Genomic DNA, 23,456 nt, shown 5'->3' with positions numbered 1-23,456 from the left:
TTTGAACCCACAACCAAGGTATGTGCTCTTGATCAGGAATCAAACCTGCCATCCTCAAATCTGAGAGCCAATACTCTAACCACTGAGCAAAACTGGCCAGGGCTCTTTTAGGAGTTTTATAGTTTCACTAGTGTCCTGGTACACAGATTCATGCACATTGAAAGGAAATTAATTAGAAGAAGTATTTTAATATCACTATTGGCAACTTGCTAATGAAAAGATGATGAGTTTCCTATCTACCTACTCTAAGACCTCTGTGAGGATCAAATGAGATGAGGCACGGAAAAACACTTCACAAACATTTGGTTAAACTGCAAAATATTTTTGCACCTGGCTATAAAGTAGTCGGGTTCCTGGGCTGAAGAAACTCCAAGGAGGCTTGTTGCTAGGGAGAGGAAGCCAGGCGTTGCAACATGATGTCAGTACCCAGTGCCCACAGCGAGCAGGTGACCGAAACAGTAGACAGTTTCTGGGCTGGGCTGTGGGCTGCATTTTATGCCATGGGGTCTTGGCAGCGTTGGCTGAAATTTGGTGGGGTATTGCTCTAGGGTTATAGCAGGGTCTGTGTCCTACTTGGGGGAAGCCAAGTGTTGGTTTGTCGGCGTCAGGTCTATGTGCTGTTTATTTTTAAATGGCCAGTACGTGTCATGACAGCACCTGTGTTGAGTGTCTACCCCCTATGATGGTCAGTTCACATCATAGCTACTGGTTGGATGGATGGACACTTAGCCTTTTATATATATATAGATGTGTTATGTTTAAGTCTTTATTTTGGGTTGATTTTTGTATTTGGTCTAATAAAAGAGTCCGATTTCATTCATTTACATGTGGAAATTTTGGGGTTTTTTTTTTCAACATTGTTAAAGAAACTTTTTCCTATTGTGTGTTCTTAGCATCCTTGTAAAAAATCAGTTTATCATATGTGCATGAATTTCTCTATTTTCTTCCATTGACTTAAGCCTATCTTTATGCTAGTGCCATATTATTTTGATTACTGTAGCTTTGTGATATGTTTTGAAGTCAGGAAATGTGAGGCCTCTAAAATTGTTGAATCATTCTTGCATTTCAGGAATAAATTCCACTTGTTCATGGTGTATCATTCTTTTACTGTGCTGTTTAATTTGGTTTGCTATTATTTTGCTAAGAATTTTTTTGCATTTATATTTATTAGGGATATTGGTCTGTATTTCTTATAGTTCTTTGTTTGGCTTTGGTATCAGAATAATGTTGGCCTCATAAAATAAGTGTGGAGGTGTACCCTCCTCTTAAATTTTTTGGAAGAATTTGAGAATGATTAGTGTTAATTCTTATTCTCTTCTGATCCTTTGTATTTATGTGACATCAGTTGTAATATTCTCTTTTATTTCTGATTTATTTGAATCTTCTTTTTTTTATTTAAGGCTTTGCCAATTTTCTGATCTTTTGGGGGAAAAAAAAACACAACACTCTCTTTTACTGATTTACCCCATCCCCATTTTGTTTAGTTCAGCTCTAGCTTTATTATTTCCTTCTGCTAATATTAACTTATTCTTTTCTTAGTTTCATGAGGTACAAAATTGAGTTGTTCATTTGAGCTCTTTCTTTTTTTAATGTAGGCATTTACTAATAAACTTGTCTCAATACTGTTTTTCTTGTATTCTATAAGAGGCTGTTGGGCTTGCTGAATCTGAATGTCCCTTTCTTTCCATAGATCTTCATCATTATTTCTTCAGATATGCTTTTTTCACCTTTCTCTGTCCTCCTTTAGGGTCTTCCATAATGCATATAATATTCTGATTGATGATAGCCTCTAAGTTATTTAAGCTTCCTTCACTCTTCTTTATTGTTTTTTCTTTTTGTTTCTCTGACTAAATAATTTCAAATGACTTATCTTTGAGTTCCTTGATTCTTTCTTCTGCTTGATCAAGTCTGCTGTGGAATCCATCTAGTGAAATTTTCATTTCAATTATTATATTTTCCAGCACCAAAATTTCCATTAAAAAATGATTTATCACCTTAGCTGGCTTGGCTCAATAGATAGAGCGTGGGCCTACGGACTGACGGGTCTGGGTTGGATTCCGGTCAATGGCACATGCCAGGGTTGTGGGCTCAGTCCCTAGTAGGAGGCGTGCAAGAGGCAGCCAGCCAATTGGTGATTCTCTCTCATCATTGATGTTTCTATCTCTCTCTGTCTCCTTTCCTCTCTGAAATCAATAAAAATGTTAGAAAAAATTATTTCTCTTTATTGATATTCTCATTTTATTTATGTATTATTTTCCTGAGCTCATTGAGCATATTTATGACGGTGATTTTGAATATTTTTGTCAGGTAATTTATATTCAGTTTCTTTAGGGTCAGTTTCTGGAGATTTATTTTGTTCCTTTAGTTAGGCCATATTTCCTTGTTTACTTTTTGTGCCTTGCTACTTTGGGTTGCAATGTATGCATTTTAGAGCAGCCATATGTCCCAGAGTTTATTCAGGGGAAACCTTCAACTCAGAAATTCCAGGGTCTCCTTAAATCTTTTCTCGGAATGCTGCTTTTTGTGGGTATACATTTCTAAATAGAAGTTTTTGTAGGTTTCTTTTTTCAGGATCTTATAATTTCTTGCTCCCTCTGGTGTCTGTCTGTTGTACTGCAGGTCCTCTGGGGCAGTAGCAGTTTTTTTTGTTCTCAGCAGCATCCATCCATCTACATAGATTATGTCGGGTCTTGTCAGTGTTCTGAGACAGGTGCTGCAGGTACTAATCCCTTGGGTATCTCTCTAAGAAACTGGAACATTGGATACATGTTTCAACTCTTTCCCTCCTCAGGGAGGAGCCAGGAGTTTAGGGTTTTCTCCCACTCATTCTTGACTGAGCTGTGGGGAGGAGCAATGATGAGTGCCTGTGTGCTAGTTCAAACTGTTCATTGCCTTTGTTCTTGGCAGTTCCCAACTTGGTGCCCTTACTTGTCAATGCCTAAATCCAGGCAAGACTGAAACCAGTCCCTCTGGTAGCTCCCCCAAAAGTCTGAACTTTAGACATATGGTTCAGTCTTTTCTTTCCATCCTCAAGGAGAATCTAGGAGTTGGGAATTTTGTCTAACTGCACCATTCTGTGCCAGGAAAAGGGACTCTGCTGAGTGAATGCTATAAATTTTCCTACTGGCTTCCATGCAGCTAGTTTCTTTTGAGTCTGTTTGGATGCAGGAGCCTCTTGATAGGATTTTAGATCTATTACAAAGGAAATTTGTATATTGTTGAATTACTGTCTCCTGGGGGAAGGAGGGTCAGGGACTTCCTATTCTGTCATCTTGCTGATATCCCTGCTTTTCAACAATTAAGAATGTAATATAGTTCTAAGTCTTGATATACTTGCCAAAAAGAGAAGTACTATTAATGACATATATAGATAGCCAATAGATGTTAAGACTATCTATATTATAAAAAGCCAGTGGCCGTAACACTGGAATGATCAAATGAACGGTCACCAGGAGGTGCATTGATGGGTCCTGCTGGGGGACTCTGGGTCTCACTCAATTTCACGTGCTGGGCCTCTAGTATAATATGATGGAGATTAGATGACTCACATAGAAACTGTTTGTCTTGGTCAAGTCCCTTTACTTTTCTGTACCTGTTTCTCAATGTGATACTTGTCAGAGTTCCTCTAGACTTAAGTGCATATATTAAATGACCTAGCTCAGTGCCTAATGATTATAGTAGTTTCCCAATATGTTTTTATTTCTTCCTTATTGGTTCCTAACTAATTAAATCAGTGTCACCTGGAAAGAGGTTTCTAATAACATGCTACAGAGTTTGTCTCTCAGCCTTGTTCTTGTCTTTATTTTCAGTTTTGACCTAGATGACAGACAAATTTGTTTGTAGTATAATACCTAAAGGATTGGATAAAGAACCAATCATAAATTGGAAGAATGTCACTACTAAACTGGTATCAAACAGTGATGATAGTAGATATGCGTATTTTAGGCATTCTGCTTCATTGAGATAAATTTGTACATTTCAAGTATTTGTCCTATGGTTTCACAATCAGTACAGTTAGTTATTGCATTCATTCAGAAGTAAATAGACCAAAGAATGTGTAGAATTCCTATTGGTATAAGCTGAATTTTCCTCCAGCCTATATTATGTTACCAGCATAGTATTAGTAAATGTTTAATAAAATGAGAGAATAAATAAGCCTCATTTAATTTTTATTTTCTTAAAATTGATTCTTTACATTCTTTTTATTTTCCTCACCTTCTCCTTTAGAGGAAATTTAAATAACATAACAGTTAATTTAAATAAGTTAACCATTCTTTTTCTAACTTCCCCAATGTCTTGAGAATTTTATTCTCATTTTTCAGATTGAAAGGCTGTTTGTATGAAAAGAGGTCCCTCTGGTGGAACATTTAGGAAATACATAGCATTATATTGAAAAAACATAGATTGTTTTTGTTTGTTTGTTTCCTCTAACCCCTAAGATCTTCCAGTTTTATTTTAGGAAAACACACTCCAGGCCCAGCTGGTGTGGCTCAGTGGTTGAGCCACAACCCATGAACCAGTAGGTCACTGGTTTGATTCCCAGTCAGAGCACATGACCTGCTTGTGGGCTTGATACCCCAGTAGGAGGCGTGCAGGAGGAAGCCAATCAATGTTTCTCTCTCATCTATTTTTCTATCTCTGTATTCCTATCACTTCCTCTCTCTCTAAAATCAATAAAATATATTTTTAAAAAAAGAAAAGATCATTCTAGATCAATGAGGGCAGATTCAGAGATGAACAGATACAGATTGGTTTTTAAGTTAATTGGTGGGAGCTTTGTGTGCTAACTTTCCAATAGAAATGGTGTAGTGAACGGGTGGTTAATTTCCTTGGTAAATTTAAAAACCTATTTAATTGTAAAAACAGTATGCTTAAGATTTGTGGGAGGGAAAAAAGGAAATAAGTTAGCTACAAATGTGCCAAATTATGGGGCTAGATAGACTTTTATGGCTGAGCTTAAAATGCTAATCGCTGTTAATAAAATTGTGTACTTGTGGGAAAATAAGTGTTCATGGAAATGGACTAAGGGAGAAGTTTCATAATGATTACAACTTACCCAGTACAGCAGGTCCTTGAATAATATCGTTTCATTCAATGTCATTACATTATAAACTTGACTAAGGGCCCGATGCATGAAGATTTGTGCACGGAGGGTGGGTTCCTCAGCTCAATCTGCACCCTCTCCAATCTGTGAGCCCTCAGGAGAGCCTTCTCCAATCCAGGAGTTTCTGTCTGTCTTTCAATCTTATGAGCGGATTGTCCGAGAGCCCAACCCAGTGTGGTTTGGTGCTCACAGAATATTAATAGAGGTGTTTTTGTTTGTTTGTTTGTTTTTCTTCTTTCTTTCTTTCTTTCTTTCTTTGCTCCATTGGTGGAGATTTCCTAGAAGTTGCAGGATATATTCCTTTAATTTTTCCTTAACACTTTGATTTTACTTATGTCTCTCACCTTTGTGTTCCCTACATCCTACACCAGAACAGTAACTTACTCCAGGCTCACTTTGCTTTAGTGTCTAGGAGATGCTAAAACGCGTCTGGTACTAGAACTACAATTCTCAGCATTTCTGTTGCTCACCGTGCTCTTGGTTTCCACTTCTGGTCCAGAGGCTGTAGAAACCAAAAGGACTGTGAACTCCAGCCAACCACCCCCAGGCCAGGCTGACAGGACCCCAGCCGCTCGGCGCCGTTGTATGTGTGCACTGGCCACAGGCTTGAAGCAGGTGGGGTCCCAGGGATGTCTGCCACGTCGCCCCAGTTATGAGGAGGGCAGGTGGGCATCCCGTCCCACTCCTGACCACTCGGCACCTGCACATGTAGGCCCTGAGCAGCCAGGGGTGGGGGTGGGAGGGAAATCCCACCCTGTCCCTGGCTGCTTGACGGTGTGGCACTTGCCCACAGGCCCGCCATCTTTGTTGGGTTAATTTGCATACTCACTCCTGATTGGTTGTGGGCATCGTGGAGGTACGGTCAATTTTACATATTTGTCTATTATTAGTATAGATGAGATGCCATAGGAACTTAAATCTTGTTTATATCACTTTAGCCTATGGTAAAATTGGTCTTGTTATGTCATTTCATTTAAAATTGTAGAACCTATCCATGACATAAAATGAGGACTTAATGTACATTTTATCTTAGTACTTTCTCTGTGTTACTTCTAATATCATAATGATACATCAAGGTCAGTGTATCAGACCCACTTTATTAAGAAATTAATCTCTGAGGGATTTAATAAGTATGTCATCCAGCTAGTAAGTGATGGAACTGGAAATTAATCACTATATTGTTCTGCTTCTTAAATGGGAGAGCTGAGTTCATAGCCTCTGTCTCCATCTATTGGATGGACAGGGGACTGACTATAAATAATGGTTGGAATCTGAAGAAGTGATTAAAGTAGATGCATCTACATAAATGAGGTTTGGTTTTTTTGTTTTGTTTTGTTTTTGTTTGTTTTTAATCCTCACTTAAATGAGGATTAATAAGTAGTCAATAATGGAGTCATGATTTGATCCCAGGTCTGCTTGATTCTGAGGACTATGTTCTTTTCATTATTCTTGGAGTTGAAAGATCAAGTTCCCACTGAATGATCAAGTTAAATTATATTCACTCTTACATTGATTTTTGTGTGTCATATTTTAATTAAAAAGGTAGCATTTGATGTATAGCATATATTATCTCACAATTAACCAGAATGTTTACTAACTGGAAAGCCACATTGCTATTATGAACATGTATTTTGTCCATTTTGTAACTGTCCTCAATAGGTTTTAATATTTGCTTGACTTACCTTTAGCAGTTTCATTTCCCCTTCTTTTTAATTTTTTTAATGAGCTGAGTCTTTTATAGAAACGGTATTATTTTTATACTTTGAAACTGTAATCCATGTTCAAAGCATCTGACTTGGGTTTTAAATACACATTTTTGGGGCCCTAGTCAATTTTGTGTTCACTGGTGAGAGCATCAGCCCAAGCACCAAGGGTCACAGGTTTGATTCCCAATCAAGGGCATGTACCTGGGCTGCACGGGAGACAGCTAATTGATGTGTCTCTCGCACATCGATGTTTCTCTCTCCCCACCCCCAACCCCTTTTTCCTTCCCTCCCTCTGAGGGGAAGAGGGAGAGAGATAGAAAAATCAGTGATGAGAGAACATCATTGGCTACCTCCTGCACGCCCTCTACTGGGGATTGCAAAATCTGGGCATGTGCCCTGACTGGGAATCGAACCCTAACCTCCTTCCTCATTCATAGGCTCATGCTCAAGCACTGAGCCACACCAGCCAGACTAAAACATTTATATTTAAAATATACAGCTAGTAAACTTGGAAATTTATTTATTTCAACATTATTTGAAATGTGTATAGTCTAGCCTTCAAAATTCTATATAAGAATGCAAAAGTGTCATAATTTTCTGCATATTGAAGTAATGTAAGTTGAAGCTCATATATACACATCCCAGTAACTAAAGTGTATACATTTCATTGAATTTTAAAATATATCTTTGAAGTCTGCTATAGTGCCTGTGTTTGAAGGATTAAAATCTTTGAAAGGAACTAAATGAATACAAAAATCTTTTTTAAAAACCTATGTATTACAAAGGAGAATCAATGCAGTATCTCCAGCTTCATGGATAACCCATATTAATCTTGTTTTGTGGATTTTGAAAGTCCTGTATACAGTGCTGATCCTGTTAACAATAAGAGGTTAATAACAATAACTAGTAATAGAATAATTAAAAAAAATGTACTATAATTAAAGTTATGTGAATGTCAGTCACTCTTCAGAGAATTACTTACTATAAAGTCTTCATATAGGCTCAATGCTTTCTGGTACAACACATTACCATCAATCAGAATAGGTTTTCTGCTCACATCTTCCACCCAAAATTTATTGCCTTTTTTTTATCTTACTAAGCACTTATTAGGCACTGTAGCTATAACATTTGCATTTTTGAGGTGTGATAGCATGAGTTTTTGTGTGTGTGTGTGTTTTTTTTTCCTTTTTCATACTTTTGACGGATAGAAGATTTGATTTTAATGTAGATCTTGGCAACTTCAGCATATAATTTTTTTCTTATTATATCAAGAACTTTCACCTTTTCAATTAAAGGAAACATTTTATGGCTTCTCTTTGGCATATCTGAATTGCCAGTATCACTACTCTGGTATTTTGGGGTCATTATTAAATAAAAATAATTTTATTTGAACACTAGTACTGTAATACTGCAACAGTTTATCTGATAACTGAAAAGGCTAGTGTATATATTGTGAACGCACTATAAAAGGGTGTTTCACATCCTGGATGGGATGGAATGGGAACAGCATGAGATTCTATTACAACACTCAGAATGGCAGGTAACTTAAAACTTAGGAATTGTTTATTTCTGGAATTTTCCATTTAATATTTTTGGATCGTGGTTGACTGTAGGAGACTGAAACTGAGGAAAGCAAAACCAAGGTTAAGGGGGACTACTGTAGTTTGTGCTTTAGCTAATCCTGATTCATGCAATGTAATTAGAATTATGTTCTCTTGATGTTTTTTTATCAGAGGTTTTTTTCTTCTCTAGTTTTAGAGCAATGATTATGAATTTTGTTTGATTTTTAGTTATGCACGTGTTTTCTAGTATATTTATAACAACAATATTGTCTGAAATTATTTTTGTGTAATTTTATTGTATAATATTTTAAAGCTATATTAAAACAGAAATCACTTCATTTTCTAGTTTTTACTCACAAGTGTATAACTTTTATAGTTATAAATAAATGTAAATTAAATGTAGTTTTACTATTTTAAGCATATAGCTGTTTAGATCTGTTTATTTCTGGGTTCATAATATTCCATTGAAATGATTTTATATATAAACCACTTCTCATTTATTTAATAATTACATTGGCAACTTTTAAAATTTTTATAAATAATACTTAAATAATTACACTTTCTTTTTCGAATAACAGATAGCCTGTAATTATCTTTCCCATCTAGAAAAATCCTGGTATTAATTACACCTAAGTAATAATGCCTGGCAAGATTAGTTCTGCTTATAAAACACTAGAGACCTGGTAAATGAAATTCATGCATTGGTGGGGGGGTATGTCCCCCTCAGCCCAGCCTGCACCCTCTCCAATCTGGGACATCTCTCTCATAATCCAGGACTGCTGACTCCCAACTACTCACCTGCCTGCCTTCCTAGTTGCCCCTAACTGCTCCCCTGCTAGCCTGATTGCCCCTTATTGCCCTCCCCTGCTGGCCTAGTCACCCCTAACTGCCCTCCCCTGCAGACCTGGTCCCCTGCAACTGCCTTCCCCCACTGACCCAGTCACCCCTAACTGTCCTCCCCTGCCAGCCTCATTGCTCCTAACAGGCTTTCCCTACTGGTCTGGTCCCCTCTCCCCCAACTGCTCTCCTCTGCAGGTCTGGTCGCCCCCAACTTCCCTCCCTTGGAGGCCTGGTCACCCCCAACTTCTGCAGGTTTGCTCCCAACTGCCCTCCCTTGCGGGCCTGGTCCCTTCTCCCCCTCCTCAACTACTCTCCCCTGCAGACCTGTTCTCCCCCTCTCCCCCCCACAACTGCCCTTCCTTGCAGGCCTGGTCACCCCCAACTTCCCTCCCCTTCTGGCCATCTTGTAGCATCCATCTGTGTCCACAAGGAGGCTGCCATCTTGTGTGTTGGAATGACAGTCAATTTGCATATTACTCTTATTAGATAGGATTTTAAAATTTTACATATTAAAATTACCAATTTTATATTAGGAAGTAAATTTACTGATCAAATGAGAACTTTGTGATTTTAGTGCCACTGAAGAATCTGTTTATGAAATGTAATAGCTATTACTTACTGACTTTAAAAACAGAATTATTTCTACTTTTAGAAGTTCATCCTTTTCACTTCACGTAGTATATGAAAACATATTTTTTAATAGAATATAAGCTCTGTGAGCATAGGGAATTTTGATTGTTTTGTTTGGTGCTACATCATTAGGTCCTAGAACAGCACCTAACACATAGTGAATCCTCAATAAATATTGAAAGAAAGAATTTTCAAAGAATTTTCAGCCCTATCTGATATATTAAAATATTAACTGGAAACACTTTACATGTTTATTAATAAGACGTTGATTGATTAAAGTATAAAATAGCCATACAATGGAATATTGTTTTGTTACAAAAACTTGGGATTGTTTTGTTTGCACTGACCTCATTTTGTGAAAAAAGCAAGTGAAAAACAGTAGATGTAATGTGATACATCTACTTTTATTTTTAATAATTTGATTAAAAATAAATTATTTTTATTTTATTTTTAATTTTCTAAATACATTATTTTATTTATTATTATTATTATTATTATTATTATTTTCTAAATCCTCACCTAAGGATCTTTTTCCATTGATTTTCAGAGAGAGTGAAAGAGAGAGGGAAAGACAGAGAGAAATATTAATGTGAGAGGAACACATTGGTTAATAGCCTTCTGCACTCGTCTGGAGTATGGCCCAGGCTGGGGAGGAACCTGCAACTAAGTTACATGCCCTTGACCACAATCGAACCGGGACTGTCAGTTCACAGGCCTACCCTCTATTCACTGAGCCAAACCAGCTAGAGCTACAGCTGGTAACTCTAGTACTCCTGAAATGTCTGAGGAACATAAATGTCTTGTTTGTGGGATATTTAATTATTTATTTATTATTTCTTTATTTATTTATATTTAGATGCATAATTACCATATTAGAAATCAAAACAAATTTATATAATTGTTTAAAATAATATTACATTTTAACATGCAGTTTTATGAAAAATATATTTTTAAAAAAATTGAGTGAGAAGTGCCATTTCACATTTTTTGCCAATTAAAACAAAATTCTTTTTTGTTTAAAATATTAGGTATGTCTCCTTTTCCCCCCGTTGATCTCTCCCCTGCACTCCCAACCTCTAGCACGTGCCCTCAACCCTAGTGTCTGATATTTTGCTGCTTGTTAATTCTTCTAAGATTTTTATAGTTTCCTGTCTTATATTTAAGTCCTTTATCCATTTTGAGTTTATTTTTGTGTATGGTGTAAGTTGGTGGTCTAGGTTAGCAGTTGCCAACAACTAGTCTGCTGACCTAGGTCCAAAAGGTTGGCTACCGCTGGTTTAAGGAAACCTTTGGAGCAGCGGTTGGCAACTGCTGGTCTAGTTTCATTTTTTGCATGTATCAGTCCATTTTTCCCAACACCATTTATTGAAGAGACTGTCTAGACTCCAATGTGTATTCTTCCCTCCTTTGTCAAATATTAATTGAGCAAAATGGCTTGGGTAGATTTCTGGGTTCTCTGTTCTGTTCCATTATTCCACATGTCTGTTCTTGTGCTAGTAGGCAGTTTTGAGAACAGTGGCTTTGTAATATAGCTTGATATGTGGTATTGTGATCCTCCAACATTGTTCTTCTTTCTCAGGATTGCTGCGGCTATTCGGGGTCTTTTTTTATTCCATATGAATTTTTGGAGATTTTTTTCTAGGTCTGTGAAATAAGCTGTTGGTATTTTAATGGATACTGCATTGAATCTATAGATTGCTTTGGGTAGAATGGACATTTTAATGATGGTGCTTCTAACAGTCCATGAATATGACATATTCTTCCATTTGTTTATTTTTCCCCCTATCTTTTTTCAATGTCCTGTAGTTTTTTGAGTCTTTTACCGCCTTAGGTAAGTTTATTCCTAGGTATCTTAATTTTTTTGTTGCAATGGTCAGTGGGATTGTTCTTTAGTTTCTCTTTCTACCGTATTGGCATATAAAAAAGCCATCAATCTCTTGGTATTAATAATGTATCTTGCTGCATTGCCAAATTCATTTATTAAGTCTAGTAGTTTTTTTTTATCGTGTCCTTAGGGTTTTCTATGTATAGTATCATGTCATTTGCAAATAATGACAGATTTACTTCTTTTCCAATTTGGGTGCCTTTTTAAAAGAAATTTCTACTTGTCAATTGATCATGGCTAGCACTTCCAGTACTGTGTCAAACAGGAGTGGTGAGAGTGGGCATCCCTGTCTTGTTCCTGTTCTTAGGGGAAATGATTCTAGTATTTTCCCATTGAGTATTATGTTGGCTACTAGTATAGGTTTGTCATATAAGGCTTTTATTGTGTTGAGATATGATCCCTCTATTCCCACTGTGCTCAGAATTTTTATCAAGAAAGGGTGTTTGATTTTTTATGGTCCCTAGGCATGGCCTGCAATCAAGGCCATCTTCCCTGACTGCCCGCAGCTGGCCCAACCTCCTACTGCTGCCCATCCCAATTCCCGTACGCTATCAGGTGATCAGTGCCTGCTGGCTGGGGGGAGGAACTGAGAAGTCAGCTGTTCCACCTGCCTACCTCCCACCACCACCCACCCCTGGTTTCCCATTTGCCCTTGGGTATTGGGAGCCTGACTACCGGGGGAGGGGACCAAAAGTTCAGCTGTTTGCCTGCTTGCCGGCCTTGCCCCCACCGCAGGTTGCCCTCTGTGTGTTGGGCAACCAGTGGAGCAAGGGCTTTGGCCTGGTGCCACCTGCAACCCCTGCCACCCACCCCCAGTTCCTTGTTTGCCATTGGGCGATCTGAGCCTATTGGCTGGGGAAAGGTACCTAGAGGTGGTCAGTGCACCTCATAGTGACTGGTCAAGCGGTTGTTCTGGTCGTTCACCATTGGGGTCAATTTACATAGTACCCTTTTATTATATAGGATAGAGGCCCAGTGCACAGGTGTGGGCTGGCTGGCCTGCCTTGATCAAGTAGGGGATCCTCACTGGGGAGCAGGGCCAGCCAGAGCGGGGGGCCATGGGCAGTTTGCAGGCTGTCCACATCTCCGATAAGGGTGGGGTTCCCCGCTAGGGGGCGGGACCAGTCGGTGCCATCATTCTGATCTCCAGTCATTCTGGTCGTTCCTCCATTTCAGTCGCTGGGCTTTTATTAAATAGGATTGATATGATTATGTGATTTTTATCTCTCAGTTTATGTGATGTATCCCATTTATTGATTTGCAAATATTATACCAGTCTTGCATCCCTGGAATAAATTCCACTTGGTCATGGTATATGATCTTTCTAATGTAATGCTGGATCTGATTTGCTAGAATTTTGTTGACGTTTTTAGCATCTGTGTTCATCAGGGATTGGCTTGTAATTCTCTTTCTTTGTAGTGTCTTTATCTGGTTTTGGAATTAGGGTAATTATAGCTTCATAGAAAGAGCTTAGAAGTATTCCTTCCTCTTGAATTATTTGGAATAGTCTGAGGAGAGTTTTAGTTCTTCTCTTTAAATGTGGTAAAACTTCCCTGTGAAGCTGCCTGGCCCAGGTTTGTTGTTTGCTGGAAGCTTTTTGTTATTACTGCTTTAATTTCATTGGTAGTTATCAGCCTATTCAGGTTATTTTATTCTTCCTGATTGAGATTTAGAAGGTCATAATTTTCTAGGAATATGTCCATTTCTTCTGGGTTGACCAGTTTAGTTTGTTGGAATAGAGTTGTACATAGTATTTTTTTTTTTTTTTTTTTTTTACAATCATTTGTATTTGTGTGGGGTCTGTTGTTATTTCACCTTTTTCATTTCTGATTTTGTTTATTTGGATCCTCTCTCTTTGCTTTTTTTTTTTTCTTTCTCTCTTTGCTTTTTGATGAGCATCCATCTTGTTTATTCTTTCAAAGAAACAGCTCTTAGTTTTATTGATTTTTTTTGTTTGTTTGTCTTTTGGTCTTTATGTCATTTATTTCCACTCTGATCTTTATTATTCCCTTATTTTTGCTCACTCTGGGCTTTTCTAGTTTCTCTCTTTCTAATCCTTTAAGTTGTAGGGTTAAATAATTTATTACCATTTTTCTTGGTTTTTTTTTGAGGTAGGCCTGTAGAGCTATGAACTTTACTCTCAGGACTGCTTTCACTGTGTCCCATAGATTCTGGATTTTTGTGTTTTATTGTCATTTGTTTCCAGGATGCTATTTGTTTCTTCTTTGATCTCTTTGGTAACCCAATCATTGTTTAATAACATGCTATTTAGCTTCCAAGTGTCTGATTTTTTTTCATTGTTTTTATTGTAGTTGATTTCTAATTTGATGCCATTCTGATCTGAGAAGATGCTCAATATGATTTCTGTCTTTAATTTGAAGAGACTTTCCCTGTGTCCCAATACGTGGTCTGTCTTTCAAAATATCCTGTGTGCACTTGAGAATAATGTATATTCCATAGCTTTGGGGTGAAATGTTGTGAATATGTCAATTAAGTTCATCTGATCTAGTGAGTCAGTTAGGATTGCTGTTTCTTTGTTGATTTTTTTTGTCTAGAGGATTTACCCAGTGATGTCAAAATCTCCTAATATGATCGTATTGTGGTTGATATCTCCCTTGATACCTTCCAGAAGTTTATTTTATGTTTTGGGTGGTCCTGCATTGGGTGCATATGTTTACCAGAGTTATATCCTCTTGTTGTATCGATCCCTTTAGTATTATGAGGTGACCTTTCTTATCTCTTGTTATGGCCTTCATTTTGAGGTCTACTTTGTCAGATACAATCATTGCTACCCAGCTTTTTTTTTTTTTTTTCATTTTTATGTGCCTGAAAAAATATTTTTTCACCTCTCCACTATCAGTCTGTATGAATCCCTTGTTTTGTGGTGGGTCTCTTGTAGACAGCATATATATAGGTCATGTTTTATTATCCATTCAGGCACTCGATGTCTTTTGATTGGAGCATTTCTTTTAATAAAATATATTTTATTGATTTTTTTTTTTACAGAGAGGAAGGGAGAGAGATAGAGAGCTAGAAACGCCGATGAGAGAGAAACATCGACCAGTTGCCTCCTGCACACCCCCTACCGGGGATGTGCCCGCAACCAATGTACATGCCCTTGACCGGAATCGAACCCGGGACCCTCCAGTCTGCAGTCCCACGCTCTACCGCTGAGCCAAACCGGTTTTGGCTGATTGGAGCATTTAATCCATTTAGGTTTAAGATTATTGATAGGTACTTGTTTATAGCCATTTTTATTCTTTATGCCTGTGTTCTTCTTTTTCTTAGTTTTACAACAGTCCCTTTAGCCTTTCTTGCATTACTGGCTTGGTAGTGATAAAATCCTTTAGCCATTTTTGTTCTGCAAAGCGCCCGATTTCCCCTTCAATTTGCATGCTAGCTTTGCTGGATAGAGTATTATTGGTTTCAGTCCCTTGCTTTTGCATCATTTTGTATATGTTCTTCCATTCCTTTCTGGCCTGATGTGTTTCTGTTGAGAAATCATTTGATAATCTATGGGAGATCTCTTGTAGGTAACTCTGTTTCTCTCGAAGCATTTAAGATTCCCTCTTTGTCATTAACATTTGCCATTGAAATTACAACGTGTCTTGGTGTGGGTCTTTTTTTGCTTCTTCTTGTTTGAGACTCCTTGTGGTTTTTTAACTTCTCCAAATCAGGGAGGTTTTCTGTCATTATTTCTTCAAATAGGTTTTCTAATAATTCCTCTTTTTGTCCTTCTGGCACTCCAATTATATGTATGTTGCCTTGTTTCATGTTGTCCCAAATCTTCCTTAGGCTTTCCTCCTGCTTTCTAATTTTTTTCTCCAATTGCTGTTCAGATTGAGTGTGTTTTACCACCTTTTCTTCTAACTCGCTAATTTGGTCTTCCACTTCTTCTAGCCTACTATTGAAACCTTCCATTGTGTTTTTTATTGTAACTGTATCATTCTTGATTTCCTCTTGATTCTTCCATAAGTTCTTGAATTTCTCATCCAGCCGGTTTAGGAACTGTATGATCCTTACTTTGAATTATTTTTCTGACATATTGAAAGCCACTGTTCCATTTAGTTTCTTTTCTGGCCATTTCTCCTTCCCCCCCTTTTGGGGGTTGTTTCTTTGGCTCCCCATTTTGCTCTTACCAGAGTACCTACGTTCTGCACAGGGACTGTGGGTGAAGTGGGAGGGGAGTGCACTCAGGGCTCACAGGTGTCTGAGGTCAGGGAAGCTGTGGTCCCAGTGTCTGTGGGTCTGCAGATGAGATAGCAGTTTTTTGGCAGGAGTGGCTGTAGTGTCTGGGATGGTGTCTGAGTTCAGTCTGGGTGGTGGTGAGGCTGGGCTCCTAGTCACAGCAGCTCTCCTCTTCAAGATGGCATGTTTTCTGAGCTAGAGCCAGTAGCCCTGGGAGTACTTACAGCCATAGCAAGAGTTCCCTGTCTAGTATAGTCTAGTCTGCCAACCCCTGAGACTCCTTCCTGCATGATCTGTCTCACACACACACACCACACCACACGTCCACATACTCCTCTTTCATTCCCTCACTCTCACTCTCTCCCTCATTGCTGTCCTGCCGGCCACCATCTTGACTCCCTTTTGCAAATTTATTTAATGTGTATATAGCTTAGGAAAAGGCAACTGGTTTCTCATATCTGCTTCTGATCTGTTATGTTGTGGTTTGGTATAAATACATAATAAAATTTAGTCATATACAGATAATGTAGTCAAAACAGGGAAAAGTTTTAAAAAAAATCTTTATTATTGAAAATATTACATAAGGTCCCCTACCCCCTGCTTTGCTCCCAATTAACCTTTTCCAGCCAGCTCCCATCCTTTTCCCCCCTCTCTCCCCAGGTCCTCAGCACCCCATTGTCTGTGCCCACAGGTTGTGTCTATATACATACAAGTTCATTGGTTGGTCTCTTCCCACTCACCCTCCCCTGCCTTCCCTCCCAAGTTCAACAATATGACACTGGGTCTATTTTTGAGCATGATTTATTCAGTTCATTAACATTCCACATATGAGTGAGATCATGTGATGCTTATCTTTCTCTGACTGATTTATTTCAGGGAAAAGTATTTTGATACTTAAATAATTATAGTTATTATTTGATACCACATTAAAATTCTACAAATAGTAGTTTCTTAAAGATTAGTTGCAATGTGGAATATGAAACCATGTCTAAACTTTTTCATTCTTAGCCTTTAAAGTCCATTAGTCTGTTTTGCACTAGAATGGATTTTTTTACCTGTACAAGATTTTGTAACTTATGCGTTGGTCATTTGGAAGATATTGGTTTACTGGTTATATAGGTCTTCCAAATGTTGACATATTTTATTATGTCATACCCCAAAGTCATGTTCATTAATATCACACCAGTCTCATTGTAAGGAGTTTTCAAGTTATTGTGAAGTTGTCAATCTCATAGTTATGGATACAAGTTTTTAAAAATTCAACTTATCACTTGAGAGTTTGAATTTTATCATTAGTAATATATCGTCAGTTGTTTTTCTTGAGTCTTGATGTCCTTACTTTTTGAGAAAATGTCCATGAAATGGCCACATCTGAATTTTTTGTCATTTGTCCATCTAAAAATAGTGTAAAATTTAAAAAAATTGCTAATTCACTCTCTTGATGATACTTAAAAAAAAGATATTAAAAAACACATTTATAAATGTAAAAAACAAAACAAAAAGAGAACATAGCAAAATATTAACCATAATTATCTTAGAGTGGTGGGGAAATGCTAACTTTCTTCCTTTTACTTTTCTGTAATGAGTAATACTTTTTGTTATGCAGTATAGTTTAAAGTATTATGTAAAGTATGTTAATTATAAGAGTCAAATAAATGTGAACTATTAAGAATAATTAGTTATGTTCTCTATTTTTCTTATTAGAATTTAGGTCCTGAATATGAAGATATATTTAACATGTCATTACAGTGGATTTTTGAAAATGGAAAAGATGTTGGAATAAGGTAATAAAGGACTTAATTTTTACTTTGATCATTTTGTAGTATCAAAAGTGATTTTGCTTCTAAATTCTCCCTTTATTTTTAAATAGGTGTGTCGGCGATGGCCCTGATGAACAACTGACAAATGTAACTGATGTGCAGTTTTTACAGTCCACAAGACCGCTAATGTCTTTTTGGTGTCGTTTTCGGCGCGCTTTTATTACTGTCACTCACAGGTTATTGTTGGTATGTTTAGGTAAGTTGTTAAGATGACAAAGAAGATACATTGTATCTTACAATTTTTGTGTCCGTATTTCACTAAATGCTAGGATTGATAATTTATTTTATTATAAATCACATCCAAAACTCCTCTAAGATATAATAATATATAGGTTTTTTAAAATAATGTCAGCATCAGTTTAGAAAAAAAGTACTCAGGTATAGTGCATAGGTGGAAATCTACTTTAAAATAGAACTGGAAAATATAAAAATTAAGGTTAGTTTTTAAAAGTAAAATATAAGTATTTTAAATAAAATACTTTAATTATGGCAAGGTATGTATACTTATTAAAATAATTTTTTATTTTAAAAATTATTTCCTGAATTAAAATTTTTATTTAGGTTCCTAAATTTTATATGACTATTTTGATTGAAAATAGGAATTTATGAAATTATTTTTTTGTCCAGGTCCCTCAAAAATAAATTAATTTATCTAAAAAGTAAGGTATAGTATGTTTAATCCCAATAGATTCAGTTTTCTAGTAGTTTAAAGCTGCAAAGTTAAAAATACGTGAAACAGTTTTTTTGTTTTCAAAAATTAATAGCTACCAATGACCTACATTTTAAGGCAGTCCTCGTGTTTTGGAGAAATCTTTGGAAAAAGATTAAGCTCTACTGGTTATCTTGTCATATGAAGCAAATGTTTATAAACCCATTTTCAATTACTTGATGGTTGCATTATGAACACTTTCCAAGTAGAAAATGAGGATAGAATAAAATTAAGTGCTGAAGTGCCATGTTTATTTATTTTACTCAGTTCTGTGAAATATCTGGCTAATTTAGTGAAAAGTGAAATAGGCAAGTAGTTACTTGGCTGAACTTATCAAGCCAGTTTAAATGGTTGATTCCTTTGTTCTACATAGAGTCACCTCTCAGCCACCTCCAAAAAATAAGAAATCTATTTCAGAACATTTGTTTCTGATGGTAGCATATTAGGCCCAGTTCTACCACAGTGTGAGCAGGAATTTGCAGTGAACACCCCAGTTTATCAGAACTGATATATGGGATAAAACAGAAAAAGAAATAGCCAAGAAGTTGAGGTTTTCATAGAAAGATTACTAGAGGCAGAAGGGACCATAGAAAGGATTGCCCAGTCAGTTATGTGGACTTCAATGGTTCGTTGGTCTCCAAAGATGTGAAGTTCCTGGTCTCCTAAAGGATTTTAACGAATGAATAACAAGAACTATTTCACAAACCAATAAGTTATTCTTTTAATTATTTGAGGAGACAAATCCCAAGAAAAGATTAGGTGTGGGGCATGTGAGAGGCCTCACACTAGAAGAAAAATATCTTAAGTCACTTTAAAGGGGCCAATAGAACACAATTAAGATCTTGAACACCTTTTCAACAAGACATAGCATAGTAATTCTGACTAAAGAAAGAAAAAAGAAGAAAAAAATGCCCATGCTGAACACATAATGCTCATTCTACACGTGATGGTTTGAAAGTATCCTTTCCCTGGCAAGCAAAAATTCACTTTTACAAACACATCTTTACAAACGTCATCATGATTACATAGCCTAACTCTTAAATACTAGACTAAGAAACAATCATTTTTACAAATAAAATAAAAAAAACTTTAACCAAAAAAAAAAAAAAATCAACAGCTAGAATTTCAATGTTGCAATTATTAACAAATTTTTAAAACATTGAAAAAACTTTAAAAATTATAAAGAACAGTTCAGTTGTTGACATAACAAAAGAAGTGAGATTAAGTTAAACCTGGATTATGTTTAATATTAAAATTTTCTATATAGTTTCAATTATGTAGCTAATTCAACCCACTCTTTTTTTTTTTTTTTTTTTTTTTTTAATTCTTTATTGTTTAAAGAATTACACATGAAAATGCAGGAAATGCAAGGAGAAATAGAAGCACGCCAGTAATAAAAAAACTTTAAAACACACCTCTCAGGTCAAATGGACAAAAATAAATAAGTATACATAAGGCATAAACAACATAATCAATAAGGTACATCTCATGACTATATAAGAAATTTATACCTTAATACCCTGTATTCTCAAATGCACATGGGACACTCATAACAACTTATCAAATATTAAGCCACAAAGAGAGTGTCAATAAATTGTAAGAAATAGAAATATTATGTACAATGCACTAACATTAGAAATACAATAAATAAAACAATAAAAAGTAAAAAGGTCCTTCACTGGAATTAAAAAAAATACTCTTCTATATACAAACTTCTGGGTGAAAGGGGAAATTATTACTAAAATTGCAGAATTTCTGGTAAATAATAAGATGAATTATTGTAATCTATGGGATACGATTAGATTAGTGATCAACCCACTTTCTTAAATGCACATTCCATTATCTCATTTTGGCAGTTAAAATAATCACTGTAGAAACTGTCATGAGTTTTCTTGTTTTTTTGCAATGAATGTTATTGAATGTCATTGACCACAAATTTTTAAAATGCAAAATATATGAATATTGCAGGTGTGGTGATGGTTGGTATTGTTCTGCGTTACATGAAATATCGCTGGACAAAAGAGGAAGAGGAAACAAGACAGATGTATGATATGGTGATAAAGATTATAGGTATAGTATTTTTAGAAATCTAAACTATTGCCATGGTCAGTGCTTAAAGCATTGGCTCGGGCACAGAAAGGTTTCGGGCTTGATTCCCAGTCAAGGACAATGGGTTGTGTGTTCGATCCCCACCCCCTGTTGGGGCATGTGCATGAGGTAACCAGTTCATGTGTCTCTCTTACATCGATTTCTCTCTTTCTCTTCCTTTCTCTCTCTCTCTTTATCTCCTCCTCATCCTTCCCTTTTTCTTTCCTTCCCCCTCCTTTCCTTCCACTTTCTGAAAAGCAATATCCTCAAGTGAGGATTAACAAAAAAGTAAAAATAAAAAAAATCTAAACTATTTTTTAGAATAGCCATTATGTGATAAACTATATTATGATAACCAGTGATTGATTTCATTTGTAAATGTGTTTATTTTCAGATGTTTTACGAAGTCACAATGAAGCTTGCCAAGAAAACAAAGATTTACAACCTTTCATGCCTATTCCACATGTACGAGATTCCTTAATACTGCCTCATGACAGGTGTGTTCAAAGCATTATGAGTTAAAGTAAATAAGAATGTTGGTGTTTTCTATAGTTGTGAAAATTATATTGAGGGTCGCGACCCTTCTCAACTAGACCTGTTTTTACTGTGCAGGCTTTATTTTTGTATTTGAAACTCTTTTCTCTTTCTAAGCTCTCTTCTGTTACCTTCCTGATTTTGAGTGACAAAATAGGTAATTAGATTTCTAAGTCATTCTCATTCTGTTACATCGGATTCTTTTTTGTCAATTTCTATCTTCCTTTCATCTTGATAAAGAAACAGAGATAGTGGCCAATGAGGTTTTATTAGTCATATTTTTAAATACTTTTTGTTAACAAAGCTTTTAAAATAAGAGAGCCAATAACTTTTTGAAAATAATTATGATGCCATATGCTAGAGCAGCTTTCTTAACCCTAGTAACACATTAGGGTTCGGTGGAAATTAAGAGGGCAAAAATACTGATGCTTATGCTCTACCTCTAAAGTTTGAAATTCAGTAATAAGAACAGTCAGAATTAACAATAACACTATCTTTAGTTATTAATATTTGAAAAAATAATAAGCCAAGATGATAATCATTTTTTTTACATACTAGAAAAAGAATGAAGAAAGTCTGGGATAGAGCCGTTGACTTCCTTGCTGCTAACGAGTCTAGAGTTCGCACAGAAACACGAAGAATAGGTGGTGCGGATTTTCTAGTTTGGCGGTGGATCCAACCTTCTGCGTCCTGTGACAAAATATTAGTAATACCTTCAAAAGTATGGCAAGGTCAAGGTATGTATTTTTAAACCACAAATATTCAAGCATAAATTTGTTTTGTTATTTTCAATTACAAGTCTTATGTTATTCTAATATGTAAAAATCCTGGGTCGTGGCAGGATTTTTATATATATTAGACGACCGAGGCTCAACCAACTGGAAGTCAGTCCTGCAGTCAGACTGGATAGCCAGATCAACCCAGCTCTGACTGCTGCCGCTGCAGGCGCGGTGCCCCAGCACTGACTGCTGAGGGGGCTGCGAATCAGCCAGAGAGAGGCCTGAATAAAGAAGCAGGGACTGATCCTGCCGAGAACCAATTCCAGCCTGTAATAATTACAAGAGTTTTACCAAAAGGTTGGTGAAGCTTGGGGAGCTCAACAGGCTTGAGTCACATGTAGTTTACCTGTTGGAAATGGCTAAAAGGCCCTCCCCTCAAATCTGAATGGTATTGTTAACTGCCAGACAGCTCAGGGCATTTTAAAATATATATATTTTATTGATTTTTTTTTTACAGAGAGGAAGGGAGAGGGATAGAGTGTAAGAAACATTAATGAGAGAGAAACATCTATCAGCTGCCTCCTGCACACTCCCTACTGGGTATGTGCCCGCATCCCAGGTACATGCTCTTGGCCGGAATCAAACCTGGGACCCTTGAGTCCGCAGGCTGACCCTCTATCCACTGATCCAAACCGGTTAGGGCAGCTCAGGGCGTTTTATTGCCTCTTGTTGGCCAAACACCTGAGCAGTTGTAGGCTATTCCCAAAACTGACAATCTCTGAAAACCCTTTGATACCATACTCTTTGAAGTGTATATTTCCACCTAGCTTGGGCAAATTGTGTTTAATAAAACACAGGTCCTTGGTCAAGGAGGAGAGTCTTCTAGCTCCTTCAACTGGAAGCTCCTCTGACCCCCAATGCTTATCAAAAATATTTTTCGTCCACAGACTCCTCATCTATGCACAGCCCTTTCTTCAGAATGCTGAAACCTTTGTAATGCTGAGGAAAAAGAACCCCAGCGTGATCCCAAGTTGCCTCTGTGGCAACTGTTGGTCAGCCCTTGCCTTTCGCTTTCTCTCCCAGTCTGGCCAGAAGCCGCTCCTCCATTTCTCTCCAGGCCTCCACCCTGGCTACTGATAAGTCCTTCCTCTCTGATCAGGCCCCATTGTTAGTCCCAGAGTCACTGACTGGTATAGAAACTGACCAATCAGAACCAAATGTCAGTGAAGTGTGAGGAACCAATGGCTGCCTAGGATGCGGAGCTTTTGACGCTGACTGGCATAGAAACTGACCAATCAGAACCAATTTGGCTGACAGGGGAGGGCAGTTGGGAGCAACCAGGCTGGCAGGGGAGGGCAGTTGGGAGTGAGATCAGGCAGGCAGAGGCAGTTGGGGCGAAATCAGGCTGGCAGGGGAGGGCAATTAGGGGCGATCAGGCAGGCAAGTGAGTGCTTAGGAACCAACGGTCCCAGATTGCAAGAGGGATGTCTGACTGCCAGTAGGATACCCCCAAAGGGGTTCCCAATTGGAGAGGGTACAGGCTGGGCTGAGAGGAACCCCCCTCACCACCACCACCACCACCACCACCACCACCCCCCGCACAAATTTCGTGCATCAGGCCACTAGTTTAAAATAGGTGCACTAAGCCACTAGTTTAAAATAGTACAATTG

General features: G+C 37.2%; 1 protein-coding gene across 1 annotated transcript in view; it reads left to right on the top strand.

Annotated features, from left to right (window-relative positions):
* The window catches only part of LEMD3 (LEM domain containing 3), a 74,604-nt gene that overhangs the window by 41,675 nt on the left and 9,473 nt on the right, over positions 1 to 23,456 (top strand). Inside the window, exons 5-9 of the mRNA XM_084877587.1 lie at positions 17,620 to 17,699; positions 17,786 to 17,931; positions 20,413 to 20,514; positions 20,927 to 21,029; positions 21,625 to 21,803. Coding sequence (XP_084733713.1) covers positions 17,620 to 17,699; positions 17,786 to 17,931; positions 20,413 to 20,514; positions 20,927 to 21,029; positions 21,625 to 21,803 — 610 coding nt within the window. The remainder of the gene's footprint in view (positions 1 to 17,619; positions 17,700 to 17,785; positions 17,932 to 20,412; positions 20,515 to 20,926; positions 21,030 to 21,624; positions 21,804 to 23,456) is intronic.

This window comes from Pipistrellus hanaki (assembly GCF_964339955.1).
Source record: "Pipistrellus hanaki genome assembly, chromosome: 3".
Classification (NCBI taxonomy): Eukaryota; Metazoa; Chordata; class Mammalia; order Chiroptera; family Vespertilionidae; genus Pipistrellus; species Pipistrellus hanaki.
Note: the sequence above shows the minus strand (reverse complement) of the source record. Positions and strands in the feature narration are given on the sequence as shown.